Source organism: Podarcis bocagei (genome assembly GCF_964188305.1).
Source record: "Podarcis bocagei genome assembly, chromosome: 6".
Classification (NCBI taxonomy): Eukaryota; Metazoa; Chordata; class Lepidosauria; order Squamata; family Lacertidae; genus Podarcis; species Podarcis bocagei.
In genome coordinates, this window is record NC_138130.1 from 27,384,096 (window position 1) to 27,402,174 (window position 18,079).

An 18,079-nucleotide genomic window follows, 5' to 3' on the forward strand; every position below is an offset into this window, starting at 1 on the left:
ATAAATCTGCTCAGATTAACCACAGGTCAGGTTGTGTATAATGCTATGTTGGAGTTATTAAAAAGGAAAGTAAAAGCTTCAGCTGCACTGAGGGGAAAATACAGGGGGGAGAATATGGTTTATCATGTCCAAACACAGCCAGTATGTGTGTCAGTTGTTCAAGTTGTCTTAAAAATGCAAATTGTCAGTTTATACATTTATGTAAATTTCATTTCACAGCTGCTATGTTCACAGGCTCTAGAAATCTTGAGCAATTATATTTATGGGGGGGGGGGAAGGGGAGTGGAGACAGTCATCAGGCAAGCTGGGTTAAGATTGGGGGGAAGTTCCCCTGAGTTTGACATCCAGCAGAGCTTTCTTCAGCAGCACACTGCTAGAAATGGTAATTCTGCACTCCAGCAGGTGTTCTTTAATTATCTTGGAACAAATTCAACTTAGCGTATTATCAATATAGTAGTCATTTTAATAATGTGGAAATTCAAATGAGAAAGGAAATCACACACCCTGGCAGAAAGTCGTCTGCTATGCATTACACATTTTGCTAAATCCAGTTATTAAGTACAGGCTTCATTCATTAATCCCATACTGCCTCCTGAAAATCAGGAACATATCAAAGAATCTTAGAATTGTCGGGTTGGAAGGGACACCGAGGGTCATCTAGTCCAACCCCCTGCAGGTGCAGAACTTGGATTTTCAATTTTTTGTGAACTAGTGATACATAAGTAGTAATGCTTCCCATTTAAGTTACCCAAGATACAGGTTTTTATTTCCTAAAATAATTAAATGGAAGGCAGCTTGGATGAAAATTGTAGTTTTCATTGCTTTTAGTTAATTGCTTTGACCATCACCACTTAATTTTACCCTTAAAGGGTGTCCTTAAGTAAGTGGAAAGTTTTACTGCTACATTTTGTGCTGATAATTGAATCTTTAAGCTAGACTGGCTCAACGTAATAAATATGAAGTGAGGTATTCAAAAAATATTTTATGTTGTGTTTACTGCCAGCTTATATCAAGTTATGTGACTACTTTTTTTTTTGGAACTGACAGTAATTTCCCTGAGGAGACTTGCTTTACTTGATATTACCTTGGAATTAACCTTGGCGTTATTTAGTATTAGATTAGCTAACCATACTTCAAAGGAGAACTCCGCAGTACTTTTTAAAATGGGGTTTTTAATCCACATTTATATGCTGCAGTACCAGTTAGCCCAGTATGCTAAGAGGAGTATGCACACCATGGCTTAAATGATTGGGGGGGGGATGAATTTGGACAAACGGAAGAAAGCTTTCCTCAGCCAGATGAATGTAGATCAAGAATGTGAAAACGTAGGTTTTTATTAACTTCAACACACACAGTTCAGGTATTTTTTGGAATTGACATTAATTGACCTGAGCAATCTTTACCTGAAGACACAAGTGGCTAGGAGTACCTATTTCCAGCTATGGCTCCTGTTGGGCAGGTATTACTTGGTTACTGTATTCTGTACTTTGCATGGCGTCCAGATTGCAACATACTCTACCTGGGGCTGCCCTTGAAAGCAATTCAGAAACTTCCAACTGGTCCAGAATGCAGCAGCTAGCTTGTGGTCTGTGGTTCCATTTAGAATTCACGCAACCCCTTTTTCTAAAACATTTGCACTGGCTGCAGTTCATTTCTGGATCCAGTTCAAGGCACTGACATTAGTGTTTAAAGCCTCAAATATCTGAGGCTTCCCTACAAACTCTCAAAGTGTTCAGATGAACAGAGGGACCTTTCTTGATACTTCCACCTTTCTTGGAGTGCTGGAAATGTTGCCCTGGGAGAGGTTTTTCTCTGTGGCAGCCCCCAAATTGTGTATTTCCATCCCTGCAGAGGTGCATCTAGCGCTTCTGCTCTATGCAGAAGATATGCCTCTTTACTCCCCTTGGCCTTTGATACTTTCCTCTTCATTTAAAAAGCAAATTCAGTGGCTGAAATTGGTAGCTTATCTCCCTCATCTGATTCCTGGTGAGTGGTCTCTGCACAGACATGCTTCAAAGGAATTAGAGCAGTGATGCTTTTATAGCCATTGATTAAAATGTCTGTTTTGTGTCAGGTAATTTGGCAGTTTCTGGGTTTTCTTGGTTTTGTGGATTTATGTCACTGGTATTTTGTGCAAGCCTTTTGTGGGGAGGGGAGATTTTCATTGGGGCTTTGGCTGTGGCAATGGGGAGGCTAATCACCCTGCCTTTGTGGTTCTGATTTGGGTTGGCAGGCTCTTGAGTTACTGAGCTTTTTTGTGTAAAAAAACAACAACAACTATTCAGAAAGGACTCCTCGGAAATGGATTGCTATTTTATGGCTTTGAAAGAAAAATAAATTGAACTTGGATACAAAACAGAAACTGTTACATTGACATAATCAAAGGCCTACATGTGGGGTATTTTCAGATAATAAAATGGACAGAGCACAGAAGGTCTGGAAGGTGCACCCCCCCCCCCGCTTCTGTCAAAGGAATTGTTTTCTTTATTTTATTTCCACATAAGCCTTAAAATCTATGTGGACAGAATGTTTATTACCATAGCCCTTGAGGGCTAATTCTGTGTTTTCACCAATCAGCACTGTCCCGTGTATTTCCAGTTTATGTTTATAAAAACATAATAATAATAATAATAATAATAATAATAATAATAATAATAATAATAATAATAAATTTTATTTATATCCCGCCCTCCCCAGCTGAAGCCGGGCTCAGGGCGGCTAACAACAATCAAATAATCAAACAGTAAAATAGTCACACAATCTAAAAATATTTCATTATAAAAATTAATTAAAATCAAATTGATGGCAACCAATTAAGCAAAATTCTGTGCAGGTTGCCAGAGGAGGGAGTCAGGCTGCGCCCTGACCAAAGGCCTGGCGGAACAACTCTGTCTTGCAGGCCCTGCGGAAAGATGTCAGGTCCCGCAGGGCCCTAGTCTCTTGCGACAGAGCATTCCACCAGATTGGAGCCGCAGCCGAGAAGGCCCTGGCTCTAGTTGAGGCCAGCCTAACCTCTCTGAGGCCTGGGACCTTGAGGATGTTATTATTTGCAGACCGTAGGTTTCTCATAATGCAGAATCCTAATTCTTATAAACACCAGTAATACAGACAACCCCTGATTCGTGCAGGAGCTGCGTTCTGGGTCAACACTCACAACAACAGAGCACACATAAATTCCCTCACACATGAAAGTCGCATATCAAGGGAATGTCTAGGCTCGCTGGAATCCTCCTCCTTGTCATCAGGAAGATATGGAAGATTGTGTGAGGGAAGTTCCATGATTTGAGCCCCCACCCGCAGTCTTAAGTGATACAGTCTAGACCAGGGTTTTCGAATTTGTGACCCTTCAAATTTTGTTGGACTCCAACTCCCATAATCCATGATGGCTAGAGCTAAAGGATGCTGAAGACGCAACAAGTTCTGAGGACTACTGGTTCCCCAACCCTGGTCTAGAACAGAAGGCTAAGCACACAATATCTGGTTTTGGTGAGAACCAGCCCAAATCACCAACCATGGAAGGATTAAAACATATTGGTTGTGTACATTTTATCTCAATGACTGTTTTAGAAATTCTGTGGCAGTTTTCTTAGTGTCGTCTAACCCACCAACACAGATGAGATGGTGAGATATTTGGTGTATGAACCCTTACTCCCCAGTAGGTGCTGCTGTTGAACCAATGTCGCAGGCTTGGTGATGGAGACATGACTGGGAGTTTAAAACAGGAGGAAAAGGAGGACTTTAATTACCGGTACTTATAGGGGTTGGCAGCGATTGTCAAAGCAGTGTATATACCACCTAGGGGGAGACAGAAAGCCTGGTGAGCAAGTCCTTTCCCCTTTAAATCTCCCTCTTTCGCCATCTGAGCAACAGACAAACGAAAAACATGCAACAAATCATATGACTTCTAAATGTAATGTGTAACATAGAATTGAGCCATCAGCACTTTTGAACAAACTGGATGTTACTCCCCAAAGTGAAAGATGCCTGGTTATTAAAGTGTCCAGTAAATCTCTTTTGAGTGAATGAGGATTTCACTGTGTGAACTCCCTCCCCTGTGTTCTGTTTCCAAGGAAACCACTTTGCTGCAAAGGGACTGCATGAAGTTGAATCTGTCAGTTATGCTGCTTTTTGGTTATGTGACTGCAGTTTTGGGATTTAGTACTTGCACTTTTTCCTTTCCTGCTTGAGTCACGTGGTGGATGATACCTTCCTTAAACTTTATGAAGTAAATCTCTGTGGTGAAATAGGATTGCGCTTTTGAAGAAAGCTTCAGGAAAGGTTAGTCTGCTTTCCTGGGGCAAGTGTTGGTTGAAAATACACACTCCTCTAATTCCCCCTTATAAATAATGGAAATTTAATGTTGTTGTTAGAATATAGAACCTGAGTTTGGAGAGTTATTGCATTTGCCTCTTAAAAGGGTTTTGATAGGTAACATCAAATGTTGTGATGGGATGGAGATTCGTGTTTGTTGTGATCCACGTCAATGTTTCCTGAACTTGCAGTTGCTCCTTAAGATTAAATCTAACCCTGTGTGAATGATAGCCAAGTTAAAGCTTTTGAAGAAGATTAATAGCATGGACTTTTTATTAGTAGTATTAAAAAATGCTGTGGAGAATCATTATTGTTACAGCATGTGGCACTTTAAGGAGTGTTGTAATCCAAGAAAAACACAAGTCCTTGCCTCAGGGGAGTGTTTAATCTGAAATCAACAGTGAAGAAAACAATGTCAGGGCAGAGAGAGTGAGAGAGAGAACAGATAGCAAGGGATGGATGTGAACAGTTTCATGTAGATGAAGTTGGTTACAGATGGGAGGGATTAATACATGTGTGTCTGTTTTAGTAATATTCTGTATGATGCTTTTGTCAGGAAAGAACTCAAAACTTATATTTATGTACTTACCTTTATTAAAGTAACTTTTATAATGTAATTGTAAAATATACCACAGTTCTAGTGGCAAAATGTGGAGATTCTCTTTGTTTCATTCATAAAAGGCAATTTTTAAGGCTTGGATTATCTACCCTTGCTTGTTTTCAAAGTAGGATCATGGCTTTAATTACCCTCTGCCCATTAAGACAGAGAGACAAGACAGCAGATACAGTACCTCGGGTTACACACGCTTCAGGTTACACGCGCTTCAGGTTACAGACTCCGTTAACCCAGAAATATCGCTTCAGGTTAAGAACTTTGCTTCAGGATGAGAACAGAAATCGGGCTCTGGCGGCGCGGCGGCAGCAGGAGGCCCCATTAGCTAAAGTGGTGCTTCAGGTTAAGAACAGTTTCAGGTTAAGAACGGACCTCCGGAACGAATTAAGTACTTAACCCGAGGTACCACTGTAACTCCATTGTCCATTCCTTTCAAAGTCTTAAGCAAAGTCACCTACATAAGACTTAGAAGAAGGATGCTCAGAATTTGCCTGCCTAAGCTGTGCTGATCTAGACCTTGTAGGCCCCTGTATTCTGAACATGAATCTCACCTTCTCTTTGCATTGAATGAGGATGCGGGACAGCAAAACGGACATAGGGATAGAAAGTGCAGAATTCTCCCTTCCCATGGCCTCTCGCTCCCAAGTATTCTTCTCCCAGGTGTGCACACTTCCAGTATGAGGGGGAAAGAACTTGTGGGAGGGCAGAAAGTGGCTGAAGGGAGAGAACCTTTAGGTGATAAGGGGAGCAGTCTATACTGTTTACATCCAATACTTCTGGTGTTTAAAATTAAGATACACACCCTTTTCTATGTGATGGGAGTAGAACTGGGTGATAACTGGTTTTCAACATCACAATAGTCTAGAACATTGTGATATACTGTGATACATCACAGTGCCTGATATGTCAGTATATCGCTATGTAGAGGCATTGGCTGGCTTCACAGTTTTTCCTGCATCGTGCCTGCTCTTGTGAATCCCTGCTCCCCTGCATGAGGCAGGGGACAGCTGAGCTGGCAAAGTTAACTGGGACTGCAGGAATCAAGAGAAGCATTGGCTGGCTTCACGGTTTTCCCAACATTGTGATTTTTGCATAGTGCACATACACAGAATGGTAGGCAGTTATCCTATAGAAATAAAAGTACAGATCTATTTATGCTCTTTTCCCATAAATTGCCAAACTGCGGGAGGCAGTGGAAGACAGGAGTGCCTGGCGTGCTCTGGTCCATGGGGTCACGAAGAGTCGGACACGACTAAACGACTAAACAACAACAAACATTAATGATAAGGGGACTATAGGAATGACTTCTTGCATTTTTCTTCTGTTGTGTGATTGGGCAGAGCTACTGTATGTGGGATTATGAATGAATTCCTTTAAATTGAAAGCCCCTGTAAATGTAACTGTAGGTGTTTCAGTAGTAATCTTGCTTGGTTACAAGAGGAATTGCAGATGTGAACACATTCCTGTTTTGTATATTTGAAATGGAATCTGAGGATATTTCCTCAGGAGGCAAGACCCAGATCTCCCAGGTCCCAGTTTAATTCTGTCCAGTGACCACCAGTAGCCTTGTTGAAACGTTGATTGAACCAGTAAATTCCATGGGCTCTCTTATATAATATGTCAGGGAACTGAACACAGAGGGGGGAAACTAGATGCAATTGAGTTCTTTCAAAATCAAATGTTGTATCATTTGATAGTCCCAATTTTTTCCCCAGTATTCACATATCAAAGCTCTTCATTTTTAATAAAAGCTAAGATTATTTAAGATTTTGACAGTTTTTGTAAATGTTTTTTTAAAAAAGAATGAAAACTTAACTATATTGCTGGTATGATATAATGAGTTGCTTTCCTCCTCAAGGGTGAATTTTCCTTTTCTTTGATATGTACTCAAACTGACAAGGTACCAGTGATGTACTCTTGTTTGGTCCTGAAATACCTTTTGGAATTATTGCTATGTGATGATTAAATGTGGCATTTTATTAAAATGCCGTTTGTTAAGATTAGCCTGACTTGCTCTCAAATGAATGCTCTTGATTTGTATGTTTAATCTCTTTACATGGGAGTCATAAGGAGTGTGGATTAAGAGAGCTTTATATCATCAAAGTTAATTTTAAAATGTACATGACTGCAGTTATTATATTAACAAAAAACAACAACCTCGCAACCCTACCATTGTTGCTTTGTGATAAATATTAAGGATTAAAACTTAGTTTGCCTTTATTCAGTCTCTTTATAATTCTGTTATAAATAAAAATACCCCCGTCTGATGCCTTTAAATAAAGACTATACTCAATTATGAATCATAACTTTCAAGTTTCATTGGGATTGGAGGCAGTTCAGGAGCATATCATTATTTTCTAGACTTGGTGGTATCATTATCACTTCTTTGTGTTCACCATACTTGACTTGCAAAATAAACACTCCAAGTTATGGGCATCTTTGAGCAGAGTGGGGAGTCTACCTCTTCCAGCTACAGGAATTGAATATTGGGTCAAGATTTAGATTCCAGGTGTTCAATTTCTGTTCTAGGAAACCTTGGAAGCTTATCTAGGCTTTCTCATCTCAAGAAAAACCTCAGTAATGGTGTACAGGGTCCTCTAAAAGAAAGATCACCCACCATTGATCTCCATTATGTTGTGTGTAGCAACAGGAAAGTTTGGTTTGCGTTAGGCTACATTGTGGTTAAGCTAAGCCAACATGGTTAGGGACCAATATGTTCTACAGAAACAAGGGACGCAGGTGGCGCTGTGGGTAAAACCTCAGTGCCTAGGACTTGCTGATCGTATGGTCGGCGGTTCAAATCCCCACGGCGGGGTGAGCTCCTGTCGTTCGGTCCCAGCTCCTGCCCACCTAGCAGTTCGAAAGCACCTCTAAGTGCAAGTAGATAAATAGGTACCGCTTTATAGCGGGAAGGTAACGGTGTTTCTGTGCACTGTGCTGGTGCTGGCTCGCCAGAGCAGCTTCGTCACGCTGGCCACGTGACCCAGAAGTGTCTTCAGACAGCACTGGCTCCCGGCCTCTTAAGCGAGATGAGCACGCAACCCCAGAGTCGGTCACGACTGGCCCGTACGGTCAGGGGTACCTTTACCTTTACATTGTGGTTAAGCTAAGCCAACATGGTTAGGGACCAATATGTTCTACAGATGCTTCTGCAACACTAACCGAACGTGTATCTTGGAACATGACCTTGAGTCCAATGATTAGACCACTGAAGAAGCCCGGAAAACTATCTTGGGAGTGTGTACCTGCAAGCCCCAGTTAAAGGGCCCTATCAGGGGCGAGCAGCGGCCTTTTGATTACTTGGACTGCCAGAGCGAAACAGGTGCAAAACGCCAGCACCCTGTCGTCTACAACTTCATTGTCTACAACTTTATTAACATCTATCTATAACTCTACTAGCATCTCTCGCTATTGTGAATATCACCGAACTTACCTTTTGTTGGTATCTTCATGAACTTATCTAATAGACTGAGTTAAGCATTTGAAAAATCCATTGAAACCAGACATGATAAGTTCATTTTAGCTGGGTAGTTCACAAGTCTTTGTGGCTTTGTTTACTGTTTTATTTTTCTCAGAAGGTAACTTTAAAAAAAAGAAAAAAGCTTCTATTCTCACCCTGGAAAATTTTTATTATATTATACACATAGGAGAACTAAAAAGGTATACAGTATACCATGTACATACTTTGATTGGATATAATATTACTGCTGATTTTGGGATAGGGTGGGGCTTTCAAATGGTTTTCTTAATACTCAGGCTGCAACCCTAGACAGAGGGTCAGACTTGACTGCAGGGAATCTGAGGTTCAAAAAGCTGTAGATGATAAATGTAGCTGCCTTCTGGGTTGTGATCCAAGCAGGACTGCTGGTAAGGCCAGAATATTTTAAATCATCACTTTGTTGTTTGACATGTCTTTTGCAAAGTAAAAATCTGGACTTGAATAACAAGTGGTATTGAGCTTTCTTCTATTCTCTACTTACTGCATCAGATTAATTTTCTTAAAAGGGAAAAAATAGCTAAGGCTAAAAAGGAAATAAATTTCCTGGGACTTAAATAGTTGAGGCACATAAATAAAACTAATAGTGTGCTGTGAATTATGGATTCTGCCATCAAACCAGTTGAAAAATCCCACAGTTCAACTGCCTCTGGGTACTTCAAGTTTGTTATTTGTTGTAACTTCTGCTACAGTAAATGGAGAGTTCATTACTTAAAAAGCAGTGAGGCTTTGCTCTTGGGTTAATTCAACTACAGTGAAAGGGAGAATATGGGTTTGGGTATCTTAAGAGGTTTCCTGGTGAGATTGCTGCCTTCAGGAAGTGGAATTTGTTAAGAACATGTTATTTATAGGAAGTGCTCTGTGCTGCAAGAACTAAGATTAACATATCCTAGTAACTCATAAGGACAACAACAAAAATGTCTCATTAAATTTTGCTAGTCCTCACACTATTTGTGATGTAGGGACCGGGGCTCAAGAAATAATTAATGGATATTTGAGCAAATTAGGCCAGCCTCCCGAAATTTTCGATCCAAATATAGTGGTACCTCGGGTTAAGTACTTAATTTGTTCTTAACCTGAAACTGTTCTTAACCTGAAGCACCGCTTTAGCTAATGGGGCCTCCCGCTGCCGCCGCGCCACCGGACCGTGATTTCTGTTCTCATCCTGAAGCAAAGTTCTTAACCTGAAGCACTATTTCTGGGTTGGTGGAGTCTGTAACCTGAAGCGTATGTAACCTGAAGCGTATGTAACCTGAGGTACCATTGTAGCCATTGAAGACACAGGTCTTGCACTTAGTCTGCATTCCTGCATGTGTGCTATCTCTAGTTCAAGGTAAGCCCATAATGCAGGACCCACACCATGCAGGGCTCCAGGCAACCTACAAAGGGTTGCCTATTTTTGTGGTTCCTCGTCACAGCCTTCCCACACATGGGAGCAAAAATCAGCTTGCATTCTGGTTTTGTAGAGGAAGGGTATTCATACTGACTTGCCCTACAGCTTTCATAATTCCTGTTGGCTGTGTTAATGGGAGGTGGAATCCAACAACTTCTGGAGTTCACCACGTTGTCTACCCCCTGGTTTATGCAGCACTTGACTGCTTAATCTCAGTCAATTGATTTCAGTTTTCTAATGTTCATAAATCCAAAACTAACATGGTAAAAAATGGCTTCTAAGCAAGGTATTTTATTTTAAATGTAGTACTTGAAATTGTTGTGACTCTCCCTGGGACCCTAGGGTGAAGGGCAGGTAATAAATCAAATTATCACCATCATTATTAATAATAATTTAAAATGTGGCTTTTGTCTTAACTGAATAGTGCTCATCTGAAACGACATGGCTGTTTGTTTCTTTTTTTGCAAAGATCATAACACTTCAGACTTCCATTGCCCCTCTCAAACTATAAATTTCCACCAGCACTGGGTCCAACTGCGTAGGTCAAGTAAGGCCTCTGCTTGCGGGAGTTTCTAATGTGAAGAAGAGGGAACCATGGAGTCCCTGGGGAATTTATTATATGTTTATTTAATTCTAATTAGATTAATTAAATGCTATTTTGTATTAAAACATTTTTTTACCACCCTCCATGAAAAATTTTGCTGCATTCGCGGACGCTCAAAATGACGTCATCCGCGGAAGCAGCGAATCACGACGCGCGGACGTGGGTTGCGTTCACTTCAGGATGCAAATGGGGCTCTGGAACGGATCCTGTTCGCATCCAGAGGTACCACTGTATGTGCTTTGAAGCCTCAAAGTATATGTTAAGGATAGACAATTCGTTAAGGTGTTTTAACAATAAAGAGTAGAGTGTTTTGAAAACTGAAGTACGGTACCAATATTTTTTATTGTAAACACCCAATGAAACAAGTATTAACAATTTCTGCTAAAAATGTGGTATTAACAGTGTATCACTTACGTGAATTGCATATTAATTCATGCTTATTAAAATAATAAATAAAAAGTGTTGCTGACTGCCTCCCCTCCCCCAGTGATGACTAGACAGTCTATTTTGGCGCCCACAACCCAGGTCCCAGAAGCCATTTGGCTCCTAGCTTTTCTATCCCAGTTTCCAACACTGATTTAAAGACTTAAGGGATACAGTACAACCAAATGTCAATAGCACTTGACCCACAGGATTTATGTTTTCATTCATTTCATTTTAAAAAGCCCAACCAGGCAGAAATTTAAAAACAACAAGTATTTCATCTAAACTAGGCTTACTTGGCTGCTTCCAATGGAAGGGAAATTCTGTGTCCTCCCCTTTTTCTGTTCAGAGCTGTATTATCTTTCAAAGCTGTGTTAGCTTTCCTCTTTTTAAGGAAACAGCAGGCAGCATCAATATAGATGTGCTCTTAAAGCAGAGCAGCGCTGGGATGTGCTTTAACTCTTCCAGCGAGGGAGAGCTGGCTAATGAAAGCTCCGTGTTAATTCTGACATCTAATAGCAATTCAGCATGGGAGCAAGGCTGGGTGGTGGGGTTGCTTCATGGAGGAGGGGATAACTTTTTTTTTTAAAGCGATATTGATGTAATTATCATTCCTGACTCTGCCTCTCCACAGCATCCCTCCTGTCTGTGCATTGCGGAGGAAGGGTTCTTGCACCTCCTTTTGAGCTAATATGGAGAAGGAGGGTGGGGGGGTGTCTGTGTGCAGTAACTGAAATGCAGTGCTGTTGAAGCAGTGCCGTAGGTCCCCCCCATAATGTTTCTACTTGATGATGGGGAGAAGAATGCTTTCCTGTGCATTGCCTTTGTTAGAGAATGAGATGCTGGCTAAAAACTGAAGAAATGGCTTTGGAAGAATTGGATTGGAGATTGTATGCTGTTTCTCAGCACACTGGTAGGAGGAGCTGCAGGTCTTAAATACTGTAATGTGTTTTTGACACTTGGTGTTTTTAATATGATTTTTTTTTTAAAAAAACCTGGTTGTAATTGGCATGATAATTACATGTGCCTGTTGATGGAAACTTTATCTGCTGATTGATACTAGGACCTGACCTTGCCTTGAACAGTCTTTGTTAGCAAATTAAGGTCTGTATTGAAGTATCCAGATGAAATATACACTTGTTCATAGATGGCTCCTAGACATCAGGTACAAACCACCGCGATTCTCCCAAGATTGCTTTCTAAAAATACAGCCTTGAAATTACTTGTGTGACAGAGGGACGATGTGAGCTAATTTTAGCCTGGCTTCAGACCGGCTTTTTAAATAATGTTTTATTGCAGGACTTGTTTTCTGAATCAGGAAGACATTCATAGATTCTTGAAAAACCTAATGATGTTTAAGTAATTTTATCATTGTTTAATAGCTGCTTAGTTGTGTCGGAAGTTCCAGAAGTTCCCCTATGCATCTTTCATGAAACAATTAAATGGACAGGTGCTACGCTAATGTGTGTCGTGTGTAGTTTTGCATATCTGTTTGAAACTGAAGAGAAGATGTTGCTTAATTTGAAAACAAGTTTGCATTTCCCCCTGTATGTTCTTCACAAGCAAGCCAGGGCTCTGGAATAAGAGTTGCAGTCCGAATCCATGCAATGGGAAAGGAGCTCCATCTTATTTCAGTGGAAGAAGCTCCTTTCCAGTAATTGAATTGTTCATGCGTTATCATTTTGCATAAAGCTTTTACCCCGTACCAAAAATGCTTTACATATATTAGCCAAGTAATCCTTTAAACAAGCCTATTAAGTAGGCTAGTATTTGTATTCCTGTTAATACACTATGTTGGGAAGGCAGCAGAGAGACAGCAGCCTGCCTACGGCAAACTAGTGAGTTCATGGCTGAGCTGAAATTTGAACTACTGACTTGTTTGCCCGTGTTCTAACTACTACCATGGACCAGAGAGCATAGCAAGGATGGATGAGGAAGGGGACTTTGTCACATTCATCCTTTCTCTCTAGGTTTACCCCCAGCATCAAACATGGTAATCTGTGATGCTTTACAATAGCACAGGAAACAGTAACATCGCCCAGAAAGAAGGTTGGTTACTGTACTGATTTTCCTACACCGACTTCTCCCCTTCCTTTGCCCTCCTCATATGTGCTATTAGTATAAGGACATTAAAAACATCCTACTTCCTTGTCATTCTGTGCTATTAATGTTGTTTCCTTTCTGCCAGGGTTCCGAACTGTCCTTTCTTTTTCCCCCCACGAAGTATCTGAGATAATTAACAAAATGGCTGATGATAGTAGAGCTGTGGTGATTAGATGTATTAAGGATTTGCTTAAAATGAGCAAATGGCTGATAATCTTCTGGTCTGGTTATCTCTGCTGAACGTTTTCTGTTTCTTATTGCTTTGTTGCTGTTAGATTTTATTTGTTATTTTTTCTTGGATTGTTATTATATTGTTGTAAACCACTCTGAGCTCTGTGAGTGCATTGAAAGGTTGAAGTATGAATCTTCCTAATAAAAACATTTCTTAACCAAGTATGTTCTTAAGTGTCGTACATTATTTATTAGTGCAAAGGTAGGGTTGTGTGAGCCTGTGTGCATGCGCTGTGATGTGGCTTCTACTCTTAATTTCTGATCGTGCTTTCTATCTCTGGGTGCACCAAAATTGAACATTAAACTCAATCTATGACTTGCTGTGCCTTGTAATACAGGTTTTGTGCTTCCTACCATGTAATATATTTTAAGCTCCCATAAAATATGTTGTGAAATGGAAATTTTGCTTTTATTTTTAAATTTTTACTTCCTTTTTTATTATTAAGGTTATCTGAGCAGGACATGTTGAATGAATTAGATACTTAACAGAGTTCTTGGGGAGGAAAGTGTGTCTGTTCCAGGAATGCAAATATTGCAATAGGACTAAATCTAAGGACACAGTCAAGGTCAAAAGAGTTTTGCTTTTAACTTCTGCAAGACCTGCTACATAGATAATGCTAGAAGTAAGTGTGATAATTTTTTTAAAAAGGCTTAGGTTTTTGGTCTAAGCAATCTGTTTATAATAGGACTGTTATTTGTATATTCATATATGCTCCAGAAACCTGCATTTCATAAAATGTTATAGTGCTAATTACGCAGAAATGGGTGTAATTTATCAGGGTGGTGTGTGTGTGTGTGTGTGTGTGTGTGTGTGTGTGTGTGTACGTACCCAGTACACTGTATGTCAGGCATAGGCAAACTCGACCCTCCAGATGTTTTAGGACTACAACTCTCATCATCTCAGGGCCGAGTTTACCTATGCCTGCTGTATGTGGATTGGGCCCTGTGAACCACTCACAAAAGAGGCCTCAGATTTGCATGGGCTTTGTGCCATATGCAGATTTGTGTCCTCTTTTGTGGGCAGAGTGGAGTGCTCAAAAAATAAATAGTACAAAAGTCTTACCCTGTTGAATTTCTGCCCTCCACACAGCTGTTATAAGGGTACATGAACCCCATAGGGCAACTCTAAGCTGAGGTAGTAATGGTTGCTGACATACCTGGCAATAGGGCCTATTACACACAAACATACTTCTGAGCAGACATGTACAGCGAGAGAAGCCATTTTGTGTATGACCAAGACACACAGGACCGCTAACACACATACCATTTTCGGCCCTGGAATAGGGCAGAATGGGCTTACACACAACCACTGACGAACGCATTGACCTGGAACACAACCCCGATGCAAACAGGGAGTTGCTTGTATATCATTGTACTTCTTAGTAAAATGTCAACTGTACTATGGTCTTTAGCACCTACACTAGAAAGAGCCATAGCCATGTCTGCTGCTAAGTTTTCAGTTTGCATTTGCCATTGGCTGGGAGCAGGGGGGAATACTTAACAGCCACCTGCCGTTGTGTAGTAGTATTTGCAGAAAATTACTATATTTACCACACAGTTTGCTGTAACAGTGTACAATATGCGTGCATATTGGAGTTACTGGGTGAAATTTCTCTGCTGTTTGTCTCCCAACAACTCTTGAAACTTATTGTGAAGTCATCAAAGCAATGATCATGTGCATGTGCAGTTGCACATGTATATAGTCTCTGAGTATACTTAGTACAGTGATACCTCGGGTTACATATGCTTCAGGTTACATACGCTTCAGGTTACAGACTCCGCTAACCCAGAAATAGTACCTCGGGTTAAGAACTTTGCTTCAGGATGAGAACAGAAATCGTGCTCCGGCGGCATCGCGGCAGCTGGAGACCCCATTGGCAAAAGTGGTGCTTCAGGTTAAGAACAGTTTCAAGTTAAGAACGGACCTCCGGAACAAATTAAGTACCTAACCAGAGGTACCACTGTAAAATACCAGTACTGATTTAACAGCCTTTTAAAAGGTTTTGTTGTTGTTGTTGTTGTTTAGTCGTTTAGTCTTGTCCGACTCTTCGTGACCCCATGGACCAGAGCACGCCAGGCACTTCTGTCCTCCACTGCCTCCCGCAGTTTGATCAAACTCATGCTGGTAGCTTCAAGAACACCATCCAACCATCTCATTCTCTGTCGTCCCCTTCTCCTTGTGCCCTCCATCTTTCCCAACATCAGGGTCTTTTCCAGGGAGTCTTCTCTTCTCATGAGGTGGCCAAAGTATTGGAGCCTCAGCTTCACGATCTGTCCTTCCAGTGAGCACTCAGGGCTGATTTCCTTCAGAATGGAGAGGTTTGATCTTCTTGCAGTCCATGGGACTCTCAAGAGTCTCCTCCAGCACCATAATTCAAAAGCATCAATTCTTCGGCGATCAGCCTTCTTTATGGTCCAGCTCTCACTTCCATACATCACTACTGGGAAAACCATGGCTTTTACTATACGGACCTTTGTTGGCAAGGTGATGTCTCTGCTTTTTAAGATGTTGTCTAGGTTTGCCATCGCCTTTCTCCCAAGGAGCAGGCGTCTTTTAATTTCGTGACTGCTGTCACCATCTGCACTGATCATGGAGCCCAAGAAAGTAAAATCTCTCACTGCCTCCATTTCTTCCCCTTCTATTTGCCAGGAGGTGATGGGCCCAGTGGCCATGATCTTCATTTTTTTGATGTTGAGCTTCAGACCATATTTTGCGCTCTCCTCTTTCACCCTCATTAAAAGGTTCTTTAATTCCTCTTCACTTTCTGCCATCAAGGTTGTGTCATCTGCATATCTGAGGTTGTTGATATTTCTTCCGGCAATCTTAATTCCGGCTTGGGATTCATCCAGCCCAGCCTTTCGCATGATGAATTCTGCATATAAGTTAAATAAGCAGGGAGACAATATACAGCCTTGCCGTACTTCTTTCCCAATTTGGAACCAATCAGTTGTTCCATATCCAGTTCTAACTGTAGCTTCTTGTCCCACATAGAGATTTCTCAGGAGACAGATGAGGTGATCAGGCACTCCCATTTCTTTAAGAACTTGCCATAGTTTGCTGTGGTCAACACAGTCAAAGGCTTTTGCATAGTCAATGAAGCAGAAGTAGATGTCTTTCTGGAACTCTCTAGCTTTCTCCATAATCCAGCGCATGTTTGCAATTTGGTCTCTGGTTCCTCTGCCTCTTCTAAATCCAGCTTGCACTTCTGGGAGTTCTCGGTCCACATACTGCTTGAGCCTTCCTTGTAGAATTTTAAGCATAACCTTGCTAGCGTGTGAAATGAGTGCAATTGTGCGGTAGTTGGAGCATTCTTTGGCACTGCCTTTCTTTGGGATTGGGATGTAGACTGATCTTCTCCAATCCTCTGGCCACTGCTGAGTTTTCCAAACTTGCTGGCATATTGAGTGTAGCACCTTAACAGCATCATCTTTTAAAATTTTAAACAGTTCAGCTGGGATACCATCACTTCCACTGGCCTTGTTATTTGCAGTGCTTTCTAAGGCCCATTTGACTTCACTCTCCAGGATGTCTGGCTCAAGGTCAGCAACCACACTACCTGGGGTGTACGAGACATCCATATCTTTCTGGTATAATTCCTCTGTGTATTCTTGCCATCTCTTCTTGATGTCTTCTGCTTCAGTTAGGTCTTTACCACTTTTGTCCTTTATTATGGTAATCTTTGTACGAAATGTTCCTTTCATATTTCCGATTTTCTTGAACAGATCTCTGGTTCTTCCCATTCTGTTGCTTTAAAAGGTTTATGCACGTTAAATATTTCAAAACAAATGAACCATTCCTAATAGGAAGGGAGAAATACCGCTTTCCCCCATATATCTGATTTTAATGACATTTCCCTCTTTCTCAGTAATGACCACACCGCTCCAAATTAATATAGACACAGCAGGTTTTCATTTTTTCCAGTAGTTTTACCTCTGCCCAACCTCTAGTCACCTTAACACATGCCAGTAACTTGAAGTATTGGAAGGGAGGGGAGCATATGCAGAATAGAGCCTTACAGTGGTACCTCGGGTTACAAAGGCTTCGGGTTACAAACGCTTCAGGTTGCAGACTCCGCTAACCCGGAAGTAGTACCTCGGGTTAAGAACTTTACCTCAGGATGAGGACAGAAATTGTGTGCCGGCGGCACAGCGGCAGCAGGAGGCCCCATTAGCTAAAGTGGTACCTTAGGTTAAGAACAGTTTCAGGTTAAGAACGGACATCCAGAACAAATTAAGTTCTTAAACAGAGGTACCACTGTATTGATATGCCCAGTAGCACCAAACTATAATGGGGAAGGATACTTTTCCTCCTACTGTGAAAACCTCCAACTTTTCAATCAACAATATCACATAGATTCCCAGCATCCGCTCCCAAACTGAATAGTAGCTGGCCCCTTCTGGAGTTAAAGCTACTGCAGTGAAGTTCAGCATAGAATCTAGTTGATGGTGCAGTGGTATTAACAATGTGAAGATTGCTGCTGCTGCTTCACCGCGGTCCCTATCCTTCTGGGACAGACATCCCAATTAGTTAACAGATGTAAATTACCCCAAAGGGGGAGGGAAACGATGATTCCATTAGGGAGTGGGATTTACATAAGCTCATCTCTGCTTCCAGTAAAATGCCTTGTGGAAGTTATATTTAAAAACCCATCCACATTTCACGATTTAACAAGTGGGATCTGCAACCAAAGGTTGCTGTAAACACTCAGCTCTAACAGAAGTTCTCCTGTTCAAGGTTCAGCCTGCCCACCAGCCAGCCTGCCTTTTCCAGGGGGAGCAGAGGGAAGCAAGCTAGGTGGGCAACTGGCTCTATCTGTTGTTGTTTAGTCGTTAGGTCGTTAGCTTTGCCAGGCATTCCTGTCTTCCACTGCCTCCCGCAGTTTGGTCAAACTCATGTTCGTAGCT

At 41.3% G+C, this 18,079-nt stretch overlaps 1 protein-coding gene across 9 annotated transcripts in view; it reads left to right on the forward strand.

Moving 5' to 3' along the window:
- Positions 1–18,079, forward strand: part of MCF2L (MCF.2 cell line derived transforming sequence like) — a 132,399-nt gene that overhangs the window by 6,986 nt on the left and 107,334 nt on the right. Inside the window, exon 1 of one of the 9 annotated variants that reach the window (XM_081198294.1) lies at positions 4,040–4,278. The exons of 6 other annotated variants lie outside the window; for them this stretch is intronic. Coding sequence is in view for 2 of the 3 variants with exons in the window: in XM_081198292.1 (XP_081054418.1) it covers positions 11,675–11,753 (79 nt within the window). In the remaining variant the exon portion in view is untranslated. Of the gene's footprint in view, positions 1–4,039; positions 4,279–11,147; positions 11,754–12,286; positions 12,333–18,079 lie in introns of those variants that run through there. 2 more of the 9 variants (XM_081198292.1, XM_081198295.1) reach the window with 2 other exon arrangements.